The sequence below is a fragment of the Amblyomma americanum genome, chromosome 1, assembly GCF_052857255.1.
Source record: "Amblyomma americanum isolate KBUSLIRL-KWMA chromosome 1, ASM5285725v1, whole genome shotgun sequence".
NCBI lineage: Eukaryota > Metazoa > Arthropoda > Arachnida > Ixodida > Ixodidae > Amblyomma > Amblyomma americanum.
Window position 1 is genome coordinate 255344638 of NC_135497.1, and position 21956 is coordinate 255366593.

General features: G+C 49.9%; 2 protein-coding genes across 2 annotated transcripts in view; one reads left to right on the top strand and one right to left on the bottom strand.

The window, feature by feature from the left end:
* Positions 1-10081: 10081 nt before the first annotated feature.
* Positions 10082-21956, bottom strand: part of LOC144096668 (uncharacterized) — a 60336-nt gene continuing 48461 nt past the window's right edge. The window contains exon 3 of the mRNA XM_077629508.1: positions 10082-10413. Within this exon, the coding sequence (XP_077485634.1) occupies positions 10176-10413 (238 nt within the window). The 3' untranslated portion in view covers positions 10082-10175. The remainder of the gene's footprint in view (positions 10414-21956) is intronic.
* On the top strand, positions 14241-15357 carry LOC144096660 (uncharacterized). The gene is made up of 2 exons (XM_077629496.1): positions 14241-14776; positions 14844-15357. Exons 1-2 carry the CDS (start codon positions 14489-14491, stop codon positions 15228-15230), a joined length of 675 nt encoding a protein of 224 aa, XP_077485622.1. The 5' UTR covers positions 14241-14488; the 3' UTR covers positions 15231-15357.

A 21956-nucleotide genomic window follows, 5' to 3' on the forward strand; every position in this document is an offset into this window, starting at 1 on the left:
ACCTGTTTTGACGAGTATTTCAAGCTCATGTAGACGTCTACGGAGTGCAGCATTCTCTTTTTTTAGCTTTCTATTTTGCTCCAGAGACGCGCGCATCCTAGTGTCCGCTTGAGAGACAATGTCCGCCCAGCTAACCTGTTTGTCGGCGTACTGGGTGGTGCTGCTGCTTTCTGAGAGGGGAGGTTTCTTGCGCTCGTTGCTCTTGCTTCTCGGGATGCTTGATCCGCGGTCGTCCAGGGGCGGGCAGGAGGTAGACCTGTCCCTCGACTGACTTTCGCTTCGGCGTCGGCTCGACGACCGTTGTCTGGATCTCGAGCGTCGTCCGGGGTTGTGATCGTCTTCCGACGAGAGCAGGGGGTACCGATTTCCGGTCGGCGGCTTCTTGGCCTGGAGTTTCTTCGGTTTCCCGACGAAACGGTGCTTGCAGTTGCGGCTTCCCGTAGCGTGCGCACCCTCGCAAATGTTGCATTTGGCCTCGCAGCTGGGGGACTCGCCTTCCTCCGGTGGCGGGTGCACCTCCCCGCAGCGACGGCAACGTTGGCTTTTCGGTCTGTAGCTCATATCGGCTCGGTGCCCGACCCTGCGACAGTTGAGACATGTTGCTACCCGTTCATTATACGAATAGCAGGTGAAAATGCCTGCTTGGAAAATCATTTCCTTCGGCGGTTTGGTGCCCTCGAAGGTGATGACGGCCGCTCTGGAGCGTCCCATGCGGCGTGCGTTGACGATGGGGAGTTGTGGGTTTTCATTGATGCAGTAATGAAGAATTTCATCCGGCGTCTCGTTGCCGAGGGCTCCGTAAATCACTGCTTTCACGGATCTCTCTGGCGTGGGGAAGTACGCCATTACTGGGTAGTCTTCGTTGTTCATTGTGAATCCTGGCATGCTCCGGTAGGCGTCTGCTCGTTCTTTCACGGGGGTGCTGATCGTGAAGGTGTTGTTGTATGGGTTTATCCGCAACCTGTCGCTCAGGAAGATTTCTTGAGGCGGGAGGTTGAGCTGCTGGCAGATCGCTTTGAGCAGCTGCCCCGGGGTAGTTGTGCGAAGGTTCCTCGGCCTGACTACGACCTTGCGGTCATATTCCAGTAGGCATGGGAGTTGTGGCCTCCTACGTCTCGCTGACGACTTTTTATGATCGGTAACTACTGAGGACTTGCCTGTGTTTCGGGCGCGTCCGGCGTTGGTCGATCCGGCGTGCTGCTGCGTTAGGCCAAGCTGCTCCGCTCTTTCCCGGATCCTGGTTTGGCGTGCTCCTTCATATTTTCCGCTGATGGTACTCCATCCTTCCTCGGAGAGGGCTGCGGGGGTGATCGTCTCGCCTTCCACGGCGTATACTTCCATGGCAGCAGTTGTGTGGGCCCGCGAGCACGACGGCGGGCCACCGCCGTCCGATATCGGGGTTACGCCTAACCCGTTCTCGCATGCGTTGAAGTCAGAACTGCCCGAAATTTGGCCGGATGGTGGCCCACCCGGACAAATTTCACGTCGGTCGATGCGGCTCACCTTGCCGAATCTGGCGATGTAGCACACGAGTCAATCGCGATGGCGCGTAGCGCCGAAAACGGCTGCAAAGCCGGAGCGTTCGTGGACACGTCCGCACCGCTCAATGGCTTGGAAAGAATCTCAGGCTGGGTCTAGGATTTAGTCTGCGCGTAACACCCTTCGCGCAAAAGGTTTATATTTGCAAAAACGTAGGCGACGCTCGAAATCAGCCTTGGTCATTCGAAATCCTCTACTGAACATTGATTACTCCTTTGCCAATCACCAGGAATTGGGGACACGCAATACTAGTTTACTTGGCTGCCACCACGTGGCGCATGGCTTTGAACATTGAGAAAACAGCGCTCTGACATTGTGACGTGAGAGAGAGAAAAAAAAGAGAATGACCGAGTGGCTTCAGAACAGAACGTGGTAGGCTAGGGTTAGCGGCACTAGCTTGGAGCTGCACCGAACTCATGGTAATTTTCCAGCTAAGCGGGTTGGAACTGCGCCAAAAATACGCTTGATTTGTGCCTCACCTTTTAGAAATAGTTTAGGGATCATTTGAAATATTTCCCAGATGAGTTAGTGGGTAAGAAATGTGGAGCGAATCCAGGGGCCTACGAATATCAAATTTGGCTGCCCGCCTTAACCGGTTTGCCTCCTCTACTACGACAGATAGCGTTTGCATTGAGTCGGCGTTGAGAAAGATTTGACTTTGCCCAGCCCTACCCGCAGTGCTTTATATAAGTAGAGCCACCGCTAGCTGTATATTGTCACTACGGGTAGAACCTGGGCTCAGTGGTTATGGTGCTCAGCTGCTGGCCCGAAAGACGCGGGTTCGATCTCGGCATGTTGGAGGCCCGTGTGCTGTGCGATGTCAGTGCACGTTAAAGAACCGCAAGTAGTCGAAATAATCTGCAGCCCTCCACTACGGCACCCCTCAGAGCCTGAGCCGCTTTGGGACATTAAACCCCCTTAACCCAAACTATACAACTATAAGTCATCTCTCACCTTGGTGATAAGAGATACCGGGCTTAACTGATGCAGAAAATACGGAACCTGCACAGAACGGCAGATAGACGAAGCGCGCACTTTCAACTGTTGTATCTCTCACGTGCTGATGCCGGGTTATTCCTTGGGAAGACGGCACCTGAGGTCCTGTCCACGCTGTATTTACTGTATGCTTTCAATTGATAGGTGCTTTCATGCGTCAGCCTCTTTGGCGGTGAAGCGGCTGACAATCTTGCCAGTGAAGCACTGTCTGCTGCGTGACTAAAAAAAATATCGTATGAAGCCAAAAATTTCTGCGTAAGTCGCGAAACTCAGCGAGAGCGAGTGTTAACCATTATGTTTTTTTTAAATATCTGCCCCTTTCGCCCCTTAATTAATCCCTTCGTTCACGCTACTATTCAGGTGTCCACCCACTGCTGCCGCGCTTTTACTTTTACCTCCCCCTCCACACACGCACACAGAGCGTTCAAGGGGCGGCGTCTTTCGACTGCGCGCCCCACCCGATGGCAGCGAAGATTGCCCGAGGCGTGGGGCCGGACTGCGTGTTCACCCTCACCCGCGGACAAAATTTCGATTGCGTTGAGGTGCGTGCAGGGTGTGCCACGTGGTAACAGGTGAGAGCGCGCTACCCGTCGAAGGAAAAGGCAGCGTGATGCACGTGGATAGCGTGGTCACTTGATCGCGTACAAACTTTTGTGTTGATTTCGGGCCACATCAGAAACAACCCTCAGTGATCAACATCGATGCAGGCACTTAGCAGTGTTGTGGGCGTTACCGAAAAAAAGTAACTAAATACGTTACTTGTTACGTTAACAAAAAAGGAACGCGTTACCGCCCTACGTTACCTACAAAAAAAGGTAACGCGTTATCGTTACCGTTACCGAAAAAAGTATCGCAGGTTACTTTGCCGTTACTTCATGGATATAAATTTTAAGTCTTCGTCCCCTTAAGAACGTACGATAACAAATTTATAAAGCTCACATTTCACATATAACATGTGGCCCAAACAACGATTTTACGCGATATCCTGATTTAACGAGAATAGTTTGCACAAATGTGCAGGAGCTTAGCAATGTTATAGTGGCGTAAAGTTGCCTGTAGAGTTACAAGCGTTGGATTCAAACTCTGTTGCACATGGTGAAGCCATCTTCTGAATGTAGCATTAAACTCAAAATGACACTCCATCATCAATTCTAACTTCACAAAGAAAACATCGCTGAACTCTCAACAAATTTAGAGAAATTCTGAAAAATGTGATGTTCCAAAATGCTCGGCATGCTTCCACTCTGTAGAGTTGTGTGAGTGGTTTGGGAAGGGGAGGTAGGTGAAGGCAAGTGTGTGAACGCGTGTTCGTGCACGTGTTTCGTGCTTTATGGCTATTGTCTTTTTTTTTAGTTGTTTGCGTTGTCAAGGGCAGCTGTTTTCTGACATGCATGCGAGCCCCAACAAGGGTTGTCGGGAGCAGCTGTACATTTTGTTTATTTACATCATTTTAGGTACTCTGCGCTTTTTATTTCTAAAAAAGGGGGACGGAGTGGGTCACAACTGGAACAAGAAGTAACTAGTAACGTGACACCTCACGTTACCGAAAAATGTTGACGTAAGTACGTTACCCGTTACAGTTCCGAATTGGTAACGAGTACGTTAGTAAGTTACCGAAAAAAGCAACGCGTTACCGGTAACGCCGTTACTTGTAACGCGTTACCGGTAACACCGTTACTTGTAACGCGTTACTGACAACACTGGTACTTAGTATGTACAGGGGCGGACGTAAGCAAACGGAGATCGCCGTCGAAAGCTGGGTGCCTTGATGCGCGCGCTCTCCCCGCCGCTGTTCAGGAAGCAGACAACCGCGTCGTCTGCTACGGAGCCTGCCATGCAAATGCTCACTCCGTAGGCAGCCTAAGGGCGCAGCACAACTGCATGCAGGGTTCGTTGCGAAAAAGGCGCGCCGAGCCTGAGAAGATGATGAGAACACAGAATTAAGCATCGGCAGTGTAAAAGGTCGTCAGACTGCCATTCTATAGTTTTTATCTTCAATGCGCAGTCGACGACTCTCTTTATTATGGATGTTTAGCACTGCCAGACAGCCGTTCTCCAATACGTTAACGCGTTGCCGTTGGCACCGTTGCCGAGCTTCACTGGCCGCATTAGCTGCACGTTCGTAGTTACCGCAGTTAGCGCATTTGCCGTACGACGGTGCTAAAGCTCTCTGTGGGTAGCAGTAAACCGCCGTCCTTGGCTGCTGAGTGAAACCCGTTTGCCTACCGGCTGTATAATTAATTCAATTAGGAATCAACGAGCGGCCATGGGAGACAAGCAGAAGCGACACAGCAGATGCTGTTTCCTAATCATGTTCTCCAGTCAACAACTGGTCCAACCACGTGCTTCGTGATGCTGCGCCGAGTACAGATCTGTGCAGGTGATATCCAAGTCATTGCTTTGTTGCCGGCAGAATATACCGCAGTGACGTCCACAAACTTGAAATGGCTATTTTAGGCGCCACCTGAGCTGCAGCGAAGGTGACCCTCTTTCGTGTCAAGTTACACTGCCGTCGTTGTGTAATGCTAAACGTTTTTCAAATATGGAAAATGATTTCAGACGGCTTTCATGTGGAGTTTAGATTACACAGTTCGCACTCATTTTTTTTCTGGTCCCGTCTCGTGCACTTTGCTGCTCTGCACTGCTTATATCTGTGAAAATTTTTACATCGCGTATTTATACTACTAATGACCATTCTGTACTGTTCTTTCAGTTCCCGCACGCACTGTGTACGCTTATTGTGTTTATTGTAACGATTGATGTCCTTTCTCCTCTTTTCGTGTGAATTTTATTCAGTCATATACACCGCACATTACAACTTGTGTCTGTCTTTGCAATAACCTTATTTTTAGTACGTGTATAACAATTCGGGGTAATTTTTCTTCAGTTGACAGTATTTTCTGCTCGTATTTTCTAACCACGAAGTGTTCTCAGTGTCATTGTGGATTGCTTCGTTTATTTGTACACTTGCCCCTTAAAAACAGTACATTGCAACCGCACATTTCGATAAAGTTCTTCTACAGCGTAAACTCCAAGTGCGCGCTTTAAACTTCTCACCTGGCTGCAGTTCAGCCTTTTGCAGCAAACACGGCTCTGTAGACAAGGTCTCGTCTAGGCTAAGCTGACAGTCGCAACGCGGGCGGCAGTGTACTGCGCAATAATTTTAAAATTGGAAGTGCCAGTCTGTTACATCATATGTGACAACACAGCAAGCCCTTAATCCTTTCGTGCACTGCAGACACGACACCCAGGCCGCTGGAAAACTGAAATCTGCAGTGCTCGTAAGGACACCCGTGGTCAGGCGAGGCTCTCACCATGCTCCACCTGCCTTGCATTCGTCCGTCGTCGATGTGGCGCTCCTCGAACGGCCACGCTGACTGTTTTGGCAGCACTGACGGACAACGCGCCGCTTCATCCGAAGCTGCTGTTGGCGCATTGGCGTCGCTGAAAGCGCGCGTGTTTTGAACTTTTGTTTCCGCCGTGGTGCTTGCAGGCGGGAAGCAGCACCAGTGCGCCGTGGTCGATCGCTGCTACCGCACCCTGTTGTTGTATTGAAGCTGGCACTGGCTGCTACAGTTGCAACCAGAGTGAGCCGATGCTCCGATTGCTGTGAGAAAGATCTGCTAGATTGTTTTCAGTGCTTTGGAAAGCTTATCCGCGCTGATGAGCAAAATCACAGTCTTTTGAGGCTTCAACTGCATATTGATAGAATCAAACGGGATTTGAACATGGCCAAAAGACAAATTTCGACATCTGGTAGTCTTGCGCCAAATCTCAGCCCTGGTGGATGTGCACTTTTGCCCGCCGAGTCTTCTCCCTCTTCTGCAGTTTCGTATTTAGAGAAAACTACCTTTTCCTTAATGTTTTTACGAGAACTGTTACAACGTAAAACAGCTTACCTGAACGCTCTTTGGAGGAGGCGGAAGTTCCGAGTGCCGTCGTTTGGCCGGCGTACTTTCGTCATCTCATACCAGAACAGTCATTAAGGTCAAGCATAAGAACTATTCCCATATAACATTTCATTTACACTGAAGTACGTCCCGCAGGTTTTGAAGTGAATCGCTTTCCCATATTCCACGGCGGTACTGTCTCCATCAATACTCAGAAACGGAGTAGGAGATGGACACCCCAACCGCTGCTCAAAACAGTCTCCAAAAGCATTTGTTACAGTCTCACGCATGGAAGGCCTGTGTCGTTGCCTGGATGCTGCTTATCGCAGCGTCCTTCGGGTGCCGTACTCTGAAAGTATTTTTTTTCGGACTCATCATTTCGCTACTATACGCTATTGGTCTGCACCACCTATCGTACTCAAACGTGGTAAACCGCTGTGCTCGTCGGCTACGAGCCCTGCTGCCACAGCCAGTAGCGACCGAAGGCGAGGGATTAAATAAACTAATCTGAAAAAAACAACAACTAAAAACTACTCCAGGATTACTTGTTGCGTCTGGTACAGAAGCGAAACATTTAGTACTGCGCCGATCAATGTGCAGGCCGGGGCAAGCTTGTTTCACCACATCAGTGAAATAACGAAACTGTATTCAAAACGGTGGAGCCACACAATGTACTAAAAAGGATACTGACAACTTTTGACCCCCGACATGTTCAACAATGCGGGTCTGCTACCTTGCTCTCCGCTCTCACGTTGGCAAGATGACGTTTGCATAAATCGCCCAGCACAGAGTCGGTGTTCACCGGAACACGTATGACAGTTACAGACACAATAATGTGCTGTGGCTTCCATTTTCAGATACAAAATAATGTATCTTTAGAATTTTAGTTGCACTTTCATGTTCCTTGGATGCTGCAACTATGCACTGACTCTTTTTGAGTTGGACTCTTTATAACCTTGCGCAATGCGCAGTTCTGCACCTGCCATGTACCTGTATCGCGAGCTAGCCGCTTGCTTTATAGACGTCCTGCTGTGTCCAACAAGTCAGGGGGTGCTATCTCTCTGACACTGCTGCACGACACCTGCAAGTTTATTCTAGTGTGGCAATGGCTCTGACTATGCGAGTATTTTGCTGACTGTTGTCTCGATGTTCATCATTCGCTCTGAATATTCACGGAGATCTCATTATGCCCCTGGCCAGTTGTACTCAACAGAAACTAAAAGCTGCTCAGCGCGCGGGGTTAGTCTTTGCACTCATATTTGTAAAGCGGCGAATTTTATACACGAAATTTCGTGAGAGCAGCACAACTTCCTGATTAGAGCAGGCGAAGATGTGTGGTAACTTCCACCAGCACTTTACACGAGGAAAATGTGCGACGTTTCGGCCCTTGGAAAGTTTGGACTGACGGAAAGCCGTTTTATCTGCCTGCAACCTGATCAAGAAATTCGTCGTGCAGAACTTAAAAAAAAATGATATCACCGCGCACGCCCGCAGCGAATGCCAGTGCATTAGCCAACTGGTGGTGCGTGAAGTTCGCGATGCAGCGGCAGCGTGAGAGCAGCTTTCCTTCGGCTGGTGAGCGAGGCGACCACGGTGGCGTACAACAGAATCCCCACACTTGTTCGGTTTTCTTTCTGCTCCTGATGACGTCAAATGAGCACGTCACGTTTCCTGGCCTTTTGGCGCGAGGCAGTCGAAAGAAGAGAGAGATAGAAATAAGTGCGCCGGCCCCCAAGAGGTGTTCACAACAGGCCCTGTTCAACAGCAGGACAGCGAGTGGTCGCCGCGCCGGCAAGGCCCGTACGTAGCAGCAGCGTCGCATACAGCCTCTGTGCGACGCAGCCGTCAGAGCGCGGCAGTTCGTCAGACCACCTGTGGGCTAAGTGGAGTCATGCGCGGAAATCTTTCCCTTGAATAACTTTCATAAGCAGCCCTGTACTCAGCGAAGGCGGGGAAAGAGCGTCTGCTTGCTAGCGGGCGAATTACCCATAATTCTTATTCTTTGCTTTTATGCTGATGCGGGATTTGTATTAACAAGGAGGGCTTGCTTTAGTGCGGAATGAGTGAAAATATCAATTCATCACCTGTCTCGGGAAACCTGAAGGAGAAACCGTGGAAACCTCTGCCCGGCACTGCGATAACGGCGTGTTTATTTCTAAACGTTTCTATTAAAAGTTTACTGCCGGCATGCATGACTCAATCACGATGCCGTCGTGGCAAAGCGTAAAAAACTTTCCGACGCAGTATTTCCGCATTACCTTAGACAAGTACACTTAAAAGGCACCCTACTCACTAGCTCAGTATGTCTTTATTCGCACAAACAGAAACTTTACGCTGTTAAGCGACAGGCTTTGGCGCAGCAGAAATAAATTCGTTTACTCTTTGCCAGTCGTAACCTTTTGTTTGCTCCGCTCACTTCACTTTGGAGACTCCCACCCGAAAGCCCGAGCCACCTAGAGAAAATCTACCAGGGCTGACATACTATGACTATGCTTTGAAAAGCCAGACGTACGCCGATCTCGTGTGAAAAAAAAAAATCTTGTAGAAGTTCGTTAGGAAATGTCGGAGGTTTCAGCCGGTGGTAGATTTAAAACTTATGTGGCATCTTCGCCACACATCTAATCTGTCCCACAACTTGCGGACAGTGGAGTCGATGGTGCGAGCGCAGGCGACAGCTTCTGGACCTGTGTTCTTGGCTCTAAAGAGCGCGCGGGAATAGCACGCTTGTAGAAGCCGTCGCCTCGCGCTCACGGCCTCCAATTTTCTGCTAACAAATCATGAGTGCGGCTGTCCGTCCTAACATGCACTTGACAGGGGCCCTGACAGTCTAAGAGCGCCCCTCATCGCCTTGAAGCGCAATGTCACTTGCACGATAGCAGTTAACTTTGCTGCGCGTGTGAGCTACATGTCGATGTCACATTCTGCTGTGTGCCAGGGACTGGTACCAGTATCGAAGCTACCCGTCCGCTTCTGCGTACTGGTTTCGAGGATATAGGCATCCTTCCAATGGTAACCTTAGTGGCTCGCGAGCGTAGGTTTCTTGGTAAAAAAAAGAATAGAAAGAGCGCTCCTTCCCGCAGAATGTTAACAGCTCCCCAGCGTACAAGATACAAAAGGCCTTCTCAGACAGCAGTACTTGGTCACAAGATACTTTTCGGATCCTATTGTTAGCCTCAAAAGTGTGTAGTAAATTAATTTGTTATGACGTTTTTGCTTTTACTCATGTGTCCAACAGTCGCGCAATACCTCTACCGTAGTGCCTTAGAGGTGTGCGACATAAATAAATAATAGCACCAAAGTGTGGCAAAATCGTAAGAGGCGCGGCCATAGGAGCCCATGCGTCTATGCAGCGCATCATATTTGGCACCTCTTTCTAGCCACATTGCTCACTCCCCTTAAACATACCGTATGCGCATCCTGAAGATCACTTTGTTTTGTAGTGGTTCTGAAAAAAAAAAAATTTCGCTGCCTCTAAGGAGCTTGATAAGTAGGCGAGGTTTTTTTCCGAAGAAAGTACGTGTTAGAATTCTCTGTACGACAGTTTTTTTTTGCAATCCCATGTGTGCATTTGCCTATAAAGAATGCAGTAGGCACTGCGAACCACTTGAGTACGCCAGGTTCGGTCGACAGGGCGCAGAGCAAAAATGTGCTTGATGCCTTTATTTCTACGACCAATGGTGTAACAGCTTCGCTGCTCAAACTTGAGCGCTGGAGCTCGCTCCCGGGGAGACATCAGGAAAGCGAAGTCCTTTATTTTCCCGCAAGACGACCGGTAGGCGTCCGGCCACGACTTGTCCCGGACGCCGGGCCACAGCGAGCGAGGGTGGCCGGCGAGCGGCAGACTCCACACCGATGCGACCAGTGGCAGGCCCTGATGTCCAGACACAGTTCTTGGTAGCGAACGCACAAGAATTGCGTTTGGACAATCACAGCCTGCCACCGAGCCAGCCGTGGCGGCGGTGACCCCTTCCGGCGTCGTGAGGCGGCCCTGCGGGTAGGGAGAGGCCGAATGAACAGCGCCATTCCCGGAGACATAGTGACGGGCACAGCCTGGCGCTCTCCATTGGTAACAGAGCACAGCGCAGGCTGTGTTCATCAGTGATGCCACACGAAACCCAAGCTCTTAGGTAAACAAGAGAGGTCTGCCTGGGGGGCTTTCCACATAACCTTAGCCACTGGTTTACGAGGCAATCAATACTACGCATGTGCTTCGTAGATTGCGTTACTTTGCGAAAAATCTCCCAGTGTGCTTTCGAGTGTAGTGAACGCATCTATAGAGTCTTTCTGAGGGCTGTTTCTAGATAACAATTAATTTATGAGGTAGCGTGCTTAACACAGCTCCATTCACTGCTACGACTATCATCGCGATGGCTCATACTCGCGGTGACCGTCCGTCCGGTCATGTGACCTCGCGGCGTCCGTCCGTTACATCATAGGTCACGTGACAAGGTATCACAACCTGCCAACTGAACTGTGAGCAAACTGCCCACTTTGGCGGGTGGTGTAATGAATACTTAAAATCACCGAAAGATCTATAATTTGCGTAAAAATTGCTCAAAAACGAGGAAACGTCACATGATGATGGTGGTGATGACGTCACATCAGATGAAAGGACGTCGAAGCAGTGTGATCCGCCGCCAAGCAACAACTGCGCATGCGCAGCGTGACGTCACCGCTCAAATTGAAATCAGTGCAATGAGTCGCAAACGGCTTTCGCCTTCCCGCAGTTAAGATATATATATATATATATATATATATATATATATATATATATATATATATATATATATATATATATATATATATATATATATATATATATATATATATATATATATATAAGTGTCTCCAACGAATGTTTACGTTGCAGTCCCGCAACAGGCGCAGCGGCGAGCACATACTCAGCATCGCGTGTGGATTCTACAATCCGCGATAGATTTCGCACACATAGGCGGATCTGCACAGAAAATAATGCAGTGCATATGTCTTTTTCTACAATGCCCCCGTTGTCACTTTCGCGTTCCGGGCTCGCGGGTTGTCGGGTTCGCTTTTGCAAAACGCGCCGTCTACGGCCACTGAGATTCATGCCATCTGAGACACAGTAGAGCGGTCTATCCGAAGCGACACGATGCCAACGCTAGAATGTTTTACGCGTTCTGCTGCGGAAGACCTCAAGGCTCAGTTAACATTTGAGATAATTGGGGAGAATTGTGACAGCGCTGTACGTGTGTGTGTTATGCCCTTTTCTCCTTCTCTCTTCCTCCTTTTAGTCCCCTAATCCCTCTTCCCCAGTGCAGGGTAGCCAACCGGAACCCTTTTCTGGTTAACATCCCTGCCTTTCCCTCCTCCTCTTAGATATCTATCTATCTGTGGCAGATTGGACTGAAGAAACAAATATTTCACGGATGCTTGACTACATTGTATAGCGCAAATGCGGATGTTGGGAGGCAATTGCTGCCGATGCATAACTCGACGTCGGTGGAATCGCAACACTCGCAGGCTGGATATGAAAATGCGCTGCGATTGCGCAAAAAAAAAAAGAAATCCGGAGCCGTGGCGAAAGTAGCAAAGCTGTTATATTGGTTAGCGCTGTCACATGCGTCCGCAAATGTGCTAATTTCTGCCTGTACAACACGCATTATATCGTCACAATGCAAACAACCCGTGATGCCTGTAGTGTTGTTCACAATTCGCCACGAAAGTCGTGAGATAAGAAATGCTTAGTCTTGCTTTTATTCAAACAAATGCGAGAAATTACCCGCACAATGCTCCATGGGAACAACATTTTGAACTCGAGAGGAAGGAAAGTCTACAAAATCAGAGCTGCGGCAACACCCAGCAAAACTGCCGCCGCCAAAGGTGTGCCTTGTTTTGACAGCTCTTGCTTCGCTTACGTTCGTCACATGACGCGTCTGTACATGCTTCCCACTGATTTATGCGGAAGCGATCAGAGTGGCAACAACGGCTGTGCAACAGTGTCACCAACTTGTTGAAATCCAGTCGCATAGGGCCAGCGACAAGAGCGACAGTCGTTCAAGTACGTCAGGAGGCAGGATAAATGGCGGAATTCCCCCCCCCCCCTTCCCCCTGAAAATCTCACCATGTGGAACAGCCTGAAGGCGTAAGTGCGAATCAATAAACCAAGATTTGCGTTTTGGAGCTCATTCTATGAACAGTGTCCTGTATACATTTAACCCTAATTTGAGGTTCTGTCTTTCGCTGGCGTTGACAGTTGCATGGACTCATTCATCCATCGCCAACGATGCACTGGTGCACTCGGGCAGCTTAGCGCATACGCTGCACAAATCTGCCTTGTCGCATACGCAGTCACCATGCGAGAATGTTGGAATCTGTGCATATGTATAAAAATGTAAAAATGATTTATCGGGTCGTCAGTTGTCCCTAGAGCGCAAAAAAGGGGGGCTTTGGACGTGTTAAGCTCTTTACTGAAAATTTCGTGACATTGTGCCAAATTACCGGCACCTGGACCAATGCGCACGTCTTTGGATTGTTGCAACCTTGTTGTTGCCGCTTTCATGTAAATCTGCATTTTTTCTTCACTCTGGTTTTCTCACGAAGCTGTTCAAAGCAGCGGCGGTAAAGTCGGTGATAAATGTTGCCAATGTTTCGCGTTTTGCATGAGCAAGAAAACATAATCAATACGAGGTGTTAGGCTCCGCGAGATAGCGATTAACGTCTTGTGCAATTAACGCACACTTGGACAAACGCCGATTGGATGCAGGCCAGTTGGTGTGGCATACTTGAAGATCTAGCGCGACACTAAGCACAAGAGAAAACAGGAGCCAGACGCGGGAATAACGACGGAACAAAAACGTACGTGCGCAATTAGTAGCCATAATTAGAGCTGCTAGTAGCACTCAAGTGTTTACTAGTAACGTTCGATTTCGAGCGAGTTGGCTCATTGTTAAAGACGGTTTACTTCATTGTGCAGCGCACAGCACGCAGATGGGTTGCGCTATGAAGAATTCTGTCTTTAATCGTGGGTTCTTCCTTATTCCCGTGTCTACGTCCTGTGTTCTCTTGGGCATGGAGTCGCGCAATATCGCCAAAAATGCCATAGTGTGGCCGCTATTTTCAAAACACGGAGAAATTGCGCTGCGTGAAAGGACCAACAGAATGCAGCACTGACTGATCGATGTAAGATACGTGCAGGCAGGAGGAAGGGTTGCCGCGATCCAGGGGCTCCCCGAGCACACGATTGCACTCATATAGAGCATTTCTTGAAAATAGGATGGGCTCTTCAAAAAAGCACAATTCTTATTGCTTAATATAACAAACTCTCTATGCATGCAGAGTGAAGGAGACGGTGAGCTGAGGGTAGAGTTCAATGAACGAGTGAATTGCGCTTCATTATCTTTCTCGAACGAAGCGATGAACGCGCCTCTTTCCCCGGATTGCCATTCTTTACTAGGCCGCATGCAAAACGCTTCGCATGACTAACTGCCATCTGACGAGCCTGTTTCGTAGCGGGCAAGGGGACATATTTGCTGCTATCCGAGGCCGCCACAGTTTAGCACAGGTCTGGACACAATTCACGTTGTTGTTGCTTACCTCAGTAAACATGGCACGTAACCACGCGGGGATTGACCAAGGTATAATGGTGAATGCCAAGGAAAATCTTATAGTATTTGCGCGGGAAAAAAAGGCAATTCACGCTCTTATGAATACACAGTGCGGAGCTCGTCTTTATGCTTCGTTTTCGTCAGCGCCCAAACGGGCAACCACCGTATACTTGGGCGCAGAGCAGTTCCTTCCCTGAGGTAAAGGCAGTGTCTGTGCGGCTCTGTGGAAGAAGAGGAGATAATGCTGCGCTCCATCTGACGAACAATCAGAAGTGTGTGGTGGGACAAAGCGTTCGATGCTCTGTTCGCTGCCCTGCCCTTTAAGACGCCTCAGCGGCCGAAAGCAAGGTGAGATTGCATGGAAGCTGAGTCGCGAATAGGTCTTGGGCGAAATCTGTCGAGAACTGGATGAGCGCATGACCCTATGGCCTCCACGAGGGGAGTGGAGGAAGAGAAAGTTGTGGCGGGAGCAGCGCTGACATGTCCGAGCTCGGGCCGCGGCAGGACAATGTCCTGCGGCCGGGGACGAACGTGGACATCCGGCGAACTGACGGCCGTATCCACCCAGCCGTCGTGTCCGCGGTGCGCCCGCACCTCGTCACTGTCGAGTGGTTCGAGAACGGGCAGACCAAGGGCAAGGAAGTGGACCGCCAGACGCTGGTGGCCCTCAATCCGGGCCTGGCCTCCCCGCGCCGCAATGACTCGACCGGCTCGCTGGGCGCGCCTACACCGCACCGGAAGACCACCGCAGGCTCGCTTCCCTGCACCGTGAGTACACGAGAGCAGCGCCGCTGTGTCCGGGCGGGCGCTTGAGGGCGGTTGTTTCGCGACGCAGCCGGCTCGCGAGGAGGAAGACCCCGAGCGTGCTGCGCAGCTGGGCCTGGCGCTGAGCCGCAAGAAGACAGAGGCCGGGGCGCGGCAGCAGCTGCGCAATCAGCTGGTGGAGCAGGAGGAAGCCGAGGCCGTGGCCGACCTCCTGCGGCGCTACCGCGCCGTGGTGGACGTCAGCGACCTGTGGATGACCACGGACGTGCGACTGCTCACGCGCATGCTGAGCACGCGCGCTCTCGAGGACGACACGTGGCTGCGCGAGCTCGAGGAGCTGCTGACCGTCAAGATGGAGCTGCTGTCGAACCTGCGCGACGCTGTCAACAACCTGCGCAGCGTCAAGGATAGCACGCGCACTTTCATCCGCGACGCCGAGGGCAACGGGAAGCACTGACGAACGCGGCGTCGCCTGTCCGGCCACGAGACTAAATCGAGACTCCCGCTTTGGCTGTCGCGCCAACACTTGGCGACGTGGATCCGGTACTCTCTTCGGTTACAATAAATTTACGGTATTTTTGAAACGATCTCCCATACGGAGCAGTTTAAGTAGGTATATTCGACGCCATGAATCTTTGTCAAGTTACCTCTTTCTCACACCACATTTATTTCGGATATGTTTTGTGACTGAGACTTCAAGAAATTTACCGCATAGCTGCACTTGTAGCCCGCTATGTTGCTCTACCCGAGTGTCATATACCGCGGGAAGGCTTTCCTGAACATATGTTCTCAAAAGACGGCGGCTCTAATTTTACCACATCTGTTCGATACTGGCTCATGCGCCGCTCAGCTCTTGTTCGTCTCTTTATGATCGAGAGTTTGTGCCCTCGTCGCTTCGGGCATACGAGGTGGCTGCCGCGAAACCACAACTCCGCTGCTTTCCGCCAAGTTAGCTGTGAGCCTAGTATTTCTTAAGAACTTCCCCTGGACAATGTTCTAAGCCTTCTGACCCAAAACTTCTGCGAGATGCTTTAGATTTTTGGACTGAGCTACGAACTAAGTAAGATTTCGATGCAATCGACAGACGACAGCGAAAATTGTCACTCCTTGTTGGCGCTTGCAGGGAAAGCTCTGAAAGAATAGGGGGGTGGTGTGCGAAGAAAGGCAGTGCTAGCCTTTGGCTGCTGCTTTCTGCTGGACGGAGAAGAAGGAAAGAAAGGGAGTGAACGGTGAGCATATCCAGATGTTCAGTATACAAATTGTACTACTGCTGTTTCCATTTAAAGACGCAAACAACTCGTGACTTTTAGCAAATATTTGCTGACAGGAGAAAGCTGTATATGTTGCGCTTGAATCATTGTCTGCCTGAGAAGTGTTTAATTTCCTTCGTTACAACTTAAAAATCCTGGCAACAATGGTTAAGCAGCCAAGACATGCGGCTGCCGGACACGAGTTTCCGAGTTCGATACCGACCACGACAAACTGAAAGTTACAGAAACCTATACGCCTGAAGCGAAGTCAAATCTGGAGCCATGCATTACTGCGGGCAATACAGTCGGCAGTGCTGCTTTGTTATACGTTGATTCAACAATAAATCAAGCAGTCAAACAACAAATGGGTTCGATATAATTTCCAGTTACTCTTGAACTTTCACCGCGCAAGCTACGCTATGGGAAGCCCCTTTTCTGTTCTCGTTAAAGTGGGCGCACTGTGACGAGGAAACCTATATCGTTGCGTCTGCGCCGAACTCGGGCACGCTCAAAGGTTGTATGGTGCCGCCGAGGCGCGAAGCCCTTCTTGCGCACACCGAGCACTTCTTCCGCAGCAGATTTCTTCGGAATAAGGGACGGCGGGATTGAAATGGCAGCGTTGGGCTGCTCAAGTGGCGTGTACGGCGAGCAGGAAAAGCGCTGCTCCATTTCCTACACCCGAAACAAGGAATGCTTCGCGAAAGTTTTTCACGTGAAACGTGAAAAGGAGGTCCCCCCCCCCCCCCCCCTATTTCGGTAAAATATAACGTCGCATTGTCCGTGAAGCTGAAGCTGAGCTACAACGCTTATTTTTGAGCTCGGGTCCGGTTTATTTTTCAGGCTCCACACGAGTACCGTGGACCTCGCTCCACCTTCCGTCTGCGATAGAAAGTGGAGCGGATCGCTCCACTTTCAGCTGCTCAGCTCAGAAAATGGCGGAACGAGAGCATAGACTTTTCGTCCACGAACCCGGTTAAAAGGGGCAAGGAGCCAGCTTCGATCTTCGAGCAGGTTCTCGAGTGAAAGGCGGGGCTTTCAGCAACCGGAAGGCCAGCTTCGCGTGTCTCGGCGCTCCAGCGCAGGCGTCCAGTTCTCGCAGCAAAGGTCAGCCCAGCCAGCGGCTCGCGCGAATTGCGCAAGGCGCCCGCAGTGCCTGATTGTCGCGGGGTCCTGGTGCTGAGGGGTGGGGTGCCATGCAACGCGCTGACGGGCCGGCCGGCCGCTATTAATAACGAGGTGGCGGCGTTCATTAGCATCCCTATTAATACGCGCTACGGGCGATTGTCGGAGGCCTTCGTGGTGCCAGCGTGCGCTCATAATCCGCGCGCACGCGAGCTGCTGCGAGAAAGGTGTTTTCGGTATGCGCTCATGACCCGCGGGGATCGATGGGGGAAAGAATTCTGGGGAGCAAAAAGCCAACGTCGAGAACCTTCCCCTTTCCCTTGCGTCTAAAATAGAAAAAAAAATAAAGCGTAGAAGAAAAGGAGGCGGTTTGGGATGTTCATAATCCGCGGGGGCCATTCGGATGTTTGGCTGCCAGGAATGCGCGGGTCCGGAAAGGAAGAAGTCCTCCCGAGGAAAAACGAGCGGCTGGCAGCGCGTCCCAGGAGCGTTCATATTCGCGGTATGAGACTCTCGAGCCGGTGATTAATTCGAGTCTCCTGGCCCTGACAATGGGGAGCGGCGCGGAGGAGCCGTCGCCGCCTCGGTCCGCGGAAAAGCGGCCAGGAATTTGAGGCCCGCGACGAGAAGAAAAGGCCGCCCGGCGCGGGATTCCTGGCGGCGCCGCGCCCGAGATATTATTGAGGCTTCCTCGCGCGCGTGCGCACGCACGCACACATGCCGCGCCCTGCGAGTTAATTAATGATCCGGCTTTCTTCTGAGAGGGATTACTCGCTCTAAACTTGCTCGGCCGCGCTCGTGGCGGCGCAGGGAGCAAACAGCTCCTGGGTGTCCCGTCAGCAGGCGCCTCACCCACTTCGGGAGGCCTCCGCCCCAGAGAAGACTGTGGCGGTCCCGGAGTAGTTCGTCCCGCCCTTCAAAGGAAGACGACGCACGCGTCGCACGCCAGACAGTGCCTTGCTTTTCGTCGAGCGACGCGCGCGGAAGTCTCGCGTTTTCAACACGCATTGCGTTGCGGCGCTGCGCGGCCCGACATTTTTCTGTTGGCTGCTTCCTCGAGGGTGCCGATCACCTTTGCCCTTTGCTTTTCCTATTGCACGTTTGTGCAATGGGGCGCAGGTTTTTGAGCAAGCCTGGGCGTGGTGATTTCGTTTTGGGTCACTCTTTTGGACCGATTGTGGTCTGTCCAAAGGCATACGTCCCACCCACGAGCCGATTTGTCCCAAGCCTTCACTGAAGCTGTCGCTGTTGCACATGTTAAGGTCTACAGGAAGATTTTTTCAACATGCACAAACTTTTATTTTAAAAACAGTCGAAGAAACCTGGATTCGGTCTGTGAAGGTGGATTTCACAGCAAGCCGGAGGTTATGTACCTGATAAGGGCCAATAATTAGACGATTATTTAACTAAAATTGCCTAATAAACTTTTTATGATAAATTGTAGGTGGCAAGGTTATAATGCGAAATTGAAGCCAGTCGACGTTAAAAGGCAAGCCCAGGGTTCGGATTTGTTAATTGGCAATGCGGTTCGGATTATCCAAGTCACAAATTCCCGTTTGAAATCTTGTTGAGTTGGCTTTCCTGCGTTGTATATTTATAAAATGGCGTCACTCACATTTCTTGTGAATCAAATATAGACGCAGTTTGTGTGTTTGATTACGTAGGTGACGTTAACTCGGTTTTGGCGACAATACGACGCGCAGCGACGTCGCTCCATATGCATGCAGAAAAGCCAACTCAACTAGCTTTGAAATGCGTAATTTTTGACATTCGATATTTCGAACCACATTGCTGATTCAGCAAATTTAAAACCTAAACTTACCTTCGATGTCGATGGCCGTCAATTTAAGAATATAACCTTGTCCGCAAAAATCTAAGACAAAAATTCATGAGTTACTTTTACCTAATTAATCGTCTCATTATTGAGCTCTATCAGGTACATAATGTCCGCCATGCTGCACAATCCTTCTGAACAGACCGTACCGACGTATCTCTTGCACTTTTTAAAACAAAATTCTGTAAAAGTTAACAAAAAATCACCGACACAAGCTGCGAGAAACTTGCGCAGGCAGACTCCTCTTGCGAATTTTGAAACTGATCGAGAGACGTGTAAGTTTCGGGGCCATGAATTCTAGACCTGAATTCTAGATTTAAGAAGAAAAATATCGCGGGAAACAGGATTTGACGGCAAATGAGTCTTTTTTTCATTTAAAAACTACACTGCCAAATATTTCGCGTGCATTTATTTCTACCAACTGTGCAAGTGCTATGGTTTCAACACAAATGTCGTTAGCGTGGTTTCGGCAGTAAAATGAGAGAAAGAGAATCAACTCGACTTCTGCCTAAAAGGAAAGCATTGCGCTCCCGTAAGACAGGGGAAAAGGTATACGGACGGTGTTGGTGCATAGTTGTCAAACCGACTCTGCCTTGCACGCGTGCCGCGTTTTATTCGTTCGTGCTACCGATTCATGAACCTGGCGAAACGCCACTTTTGAACGCCGGGAACTGGGCAGGCGCATAGGCGAAAACTGTCGCAGGGCTCTGTTCTCCCATCGGCAGCCATAATTCATCTCCAATATATTCGAGAGAATCAGAAATTCTGCCCTTTCTCAACTTTTGCACGCGCCTTGCGTGACCCAAGCACTGAGTGGCGCCCTAATAACGGCCAGTCTTGGCCACAACACTCGAGGGAAATGCAGTTCGACAACTTGGCTGGAAGACACTCATATCGCATATGGGGCGCAGCAGGGAAATCTAACCGAAGCTCACAGCACTTTTACTCCTGACAGTGTGCATGCTTGAAATAGCTGTAGCCAAGAGGGTGAGCTCCGTTGCTCCACGCGTGGGCAGGAGGCTTGCTCAGAAATTTTTGTTCCATTTACTTCTGACGCCCCATTCTATTAGGTGAGTTTTATCCGCGGCCTTTTATCTTGCGTGTCTTTTGTTGTTGCTGTTCTATCTATCGGCAGAGCTAGTAATCCGATATGTACGGTATTTCGCATTAGGCCCGGAAGTCATGCTTCACGAAAGAAGTGCCCACGCTGAAATACTCGCTCTCCGAAAAGAGGTCGGGCAAGGGGTCTCCTATACAGGCAATCCCGTGTAAAGGGAGCAACTTGTACAGTTTGCGAGATGAAACCAAAATACCCTTTGTGGGCTCCTCGCGCTAACCTCTTCCCACAGGTGGCGCAGCGGCAGTTCAACATGGAGGATGCACTGGCTACCGGTAGAGTCGTCGCGAAAACGTGCGCGCCAATAAGAGCAGGTCACCCTATAAGCCCCGTGGTTTCTCTGCAAGCAGGGTTTTTTCTTTCTCGCTGAAGAAACGCACAGTTTTATTACTAAAATTGCAAGGGTTATTGAATGATGGCCACATCGTCTGCTGCAGCACCAAAGCAACCACGCACTCCGCACACAGTATCGCTCTTCCTTCAGACAACTGCCGTTAAAGGCTCGCCGCACTGCGTGAGTGCCGAAATAGTCAAGTTGATAGGCTCCGTATTAAAGCAGGTACGCGGGGACTGGTTTCATTTCATACTCTCAAAAGAAAAGAAAATTGCTCCGGGGCCGCAGATTTTGTCTTCATTTCTCTTGCGCCTGTAGCACCTAACGAAACATGATTTGCGCGGCTTCGCGTTGATGTCCGGCTGATGTAAATGCGTCCGGACATAATATTCAACATTTCAAGCACTTACTTTGTAACTTGGAGGTAGCATATGCTCTACGGGCCCTATTTATATCCGCACAGCTCTGGGTGAAGTGATGACGACTGTGGTGAAGTGAGCTGCGGTCATTTATATAGCTTTTTAAAGTAGTCTGGACCTGCATAGGGAACTAGGGCTTATATTCGTTTAATTCTCAGCTGCGAAGAGATCAGATGATCAGCACACTGGGTTTTGTAGTCATCTTGGAGAACCTTGTCTTGTCTACAGCCATGACAAAGTATTCATTTAAAGCGGAAATATAATATCAGTTCAGGAAAGTGCGGTGTTCCTAACAAGACAGAAGACATCGATGAGCTGGCCTGAAACTACAAATTTTTATGCGTTTTTCAGAATATGTTCTAATTTTATTGCGAAGGAAGGCGCTATGTAATTCAGAAAGTTCAGACAAGGAAAAAAATAATCCCCACTGGAGCCTCCACCCGTAGGGTCTTACAAAACAATTAACTCACAAATGTTCCTGACGCAAATATAATAAATTGCAAGTTAGAGAACGTCTATCAAGCATTCATCACCGTGGATCTTTTGTTACATCGTATTCTGGTATCGTCTTTTTTCTGCTGGGTTTCGGCGCTGTTCTAGACTCATGCGCCCGCGCTAGTGTATTCCGCTGCTGCTGCTGCTGTTGTTGTAAGGAAGAAAGAAAAGGAAAGAGCACGGGCCTGCCTACTGGCTCAAGATGAGCCACAACCGCTGTCATGTGCTGAAAGTAGGAGAGTCGAAAGATAGCAGAGGAAAAATGAGGAAAGACGCGCGTGCGCTATTATGTCCCGGGCCTATCCAGGAGGCAGTGCAATACCGGGCCTAACCGTGCCGGAGTGCTTCAGGCACTCCGCCATATTTTCAAAAATTAATTTCTTGGGTCGAAATGGGACCCGTAGCAGATATTAAAGTAGATATTCAGATAACGATAGTGTATTCCGCGAGGCGCGGATTATTTCCGTAGTGAAGACGCATGGAGTTGAGATCCTCTGTACACAAAGCATAGTTCGCTCGCAATATGTTGAAACGTCATAAGGACGGGCCTCAATTAGTGAACATTACTGTATGGCCCCAGCGTAAATCCTCTCACGTGAAATGACAGCTGCG

What these genes read in the sequence shown, in the direction of transcription:
- LOC144096660 (XM_077629496.1), top strand. Translation starts at nt 14,489, where the DNA reads ATGTCCGAGCTCGGGCCGCGGCAGGACAATGTCCTGCGGCCGGGGACG. An exon ending in CAGGCTCGCTTCCCTGCACC is followed by an intron (nt 14,777 to 14,843) that starts GTGAGTACACGA and finishes TTCGCGACGCAG; the next exon opens with CCGGCTCGCGAGGAGGAAGA.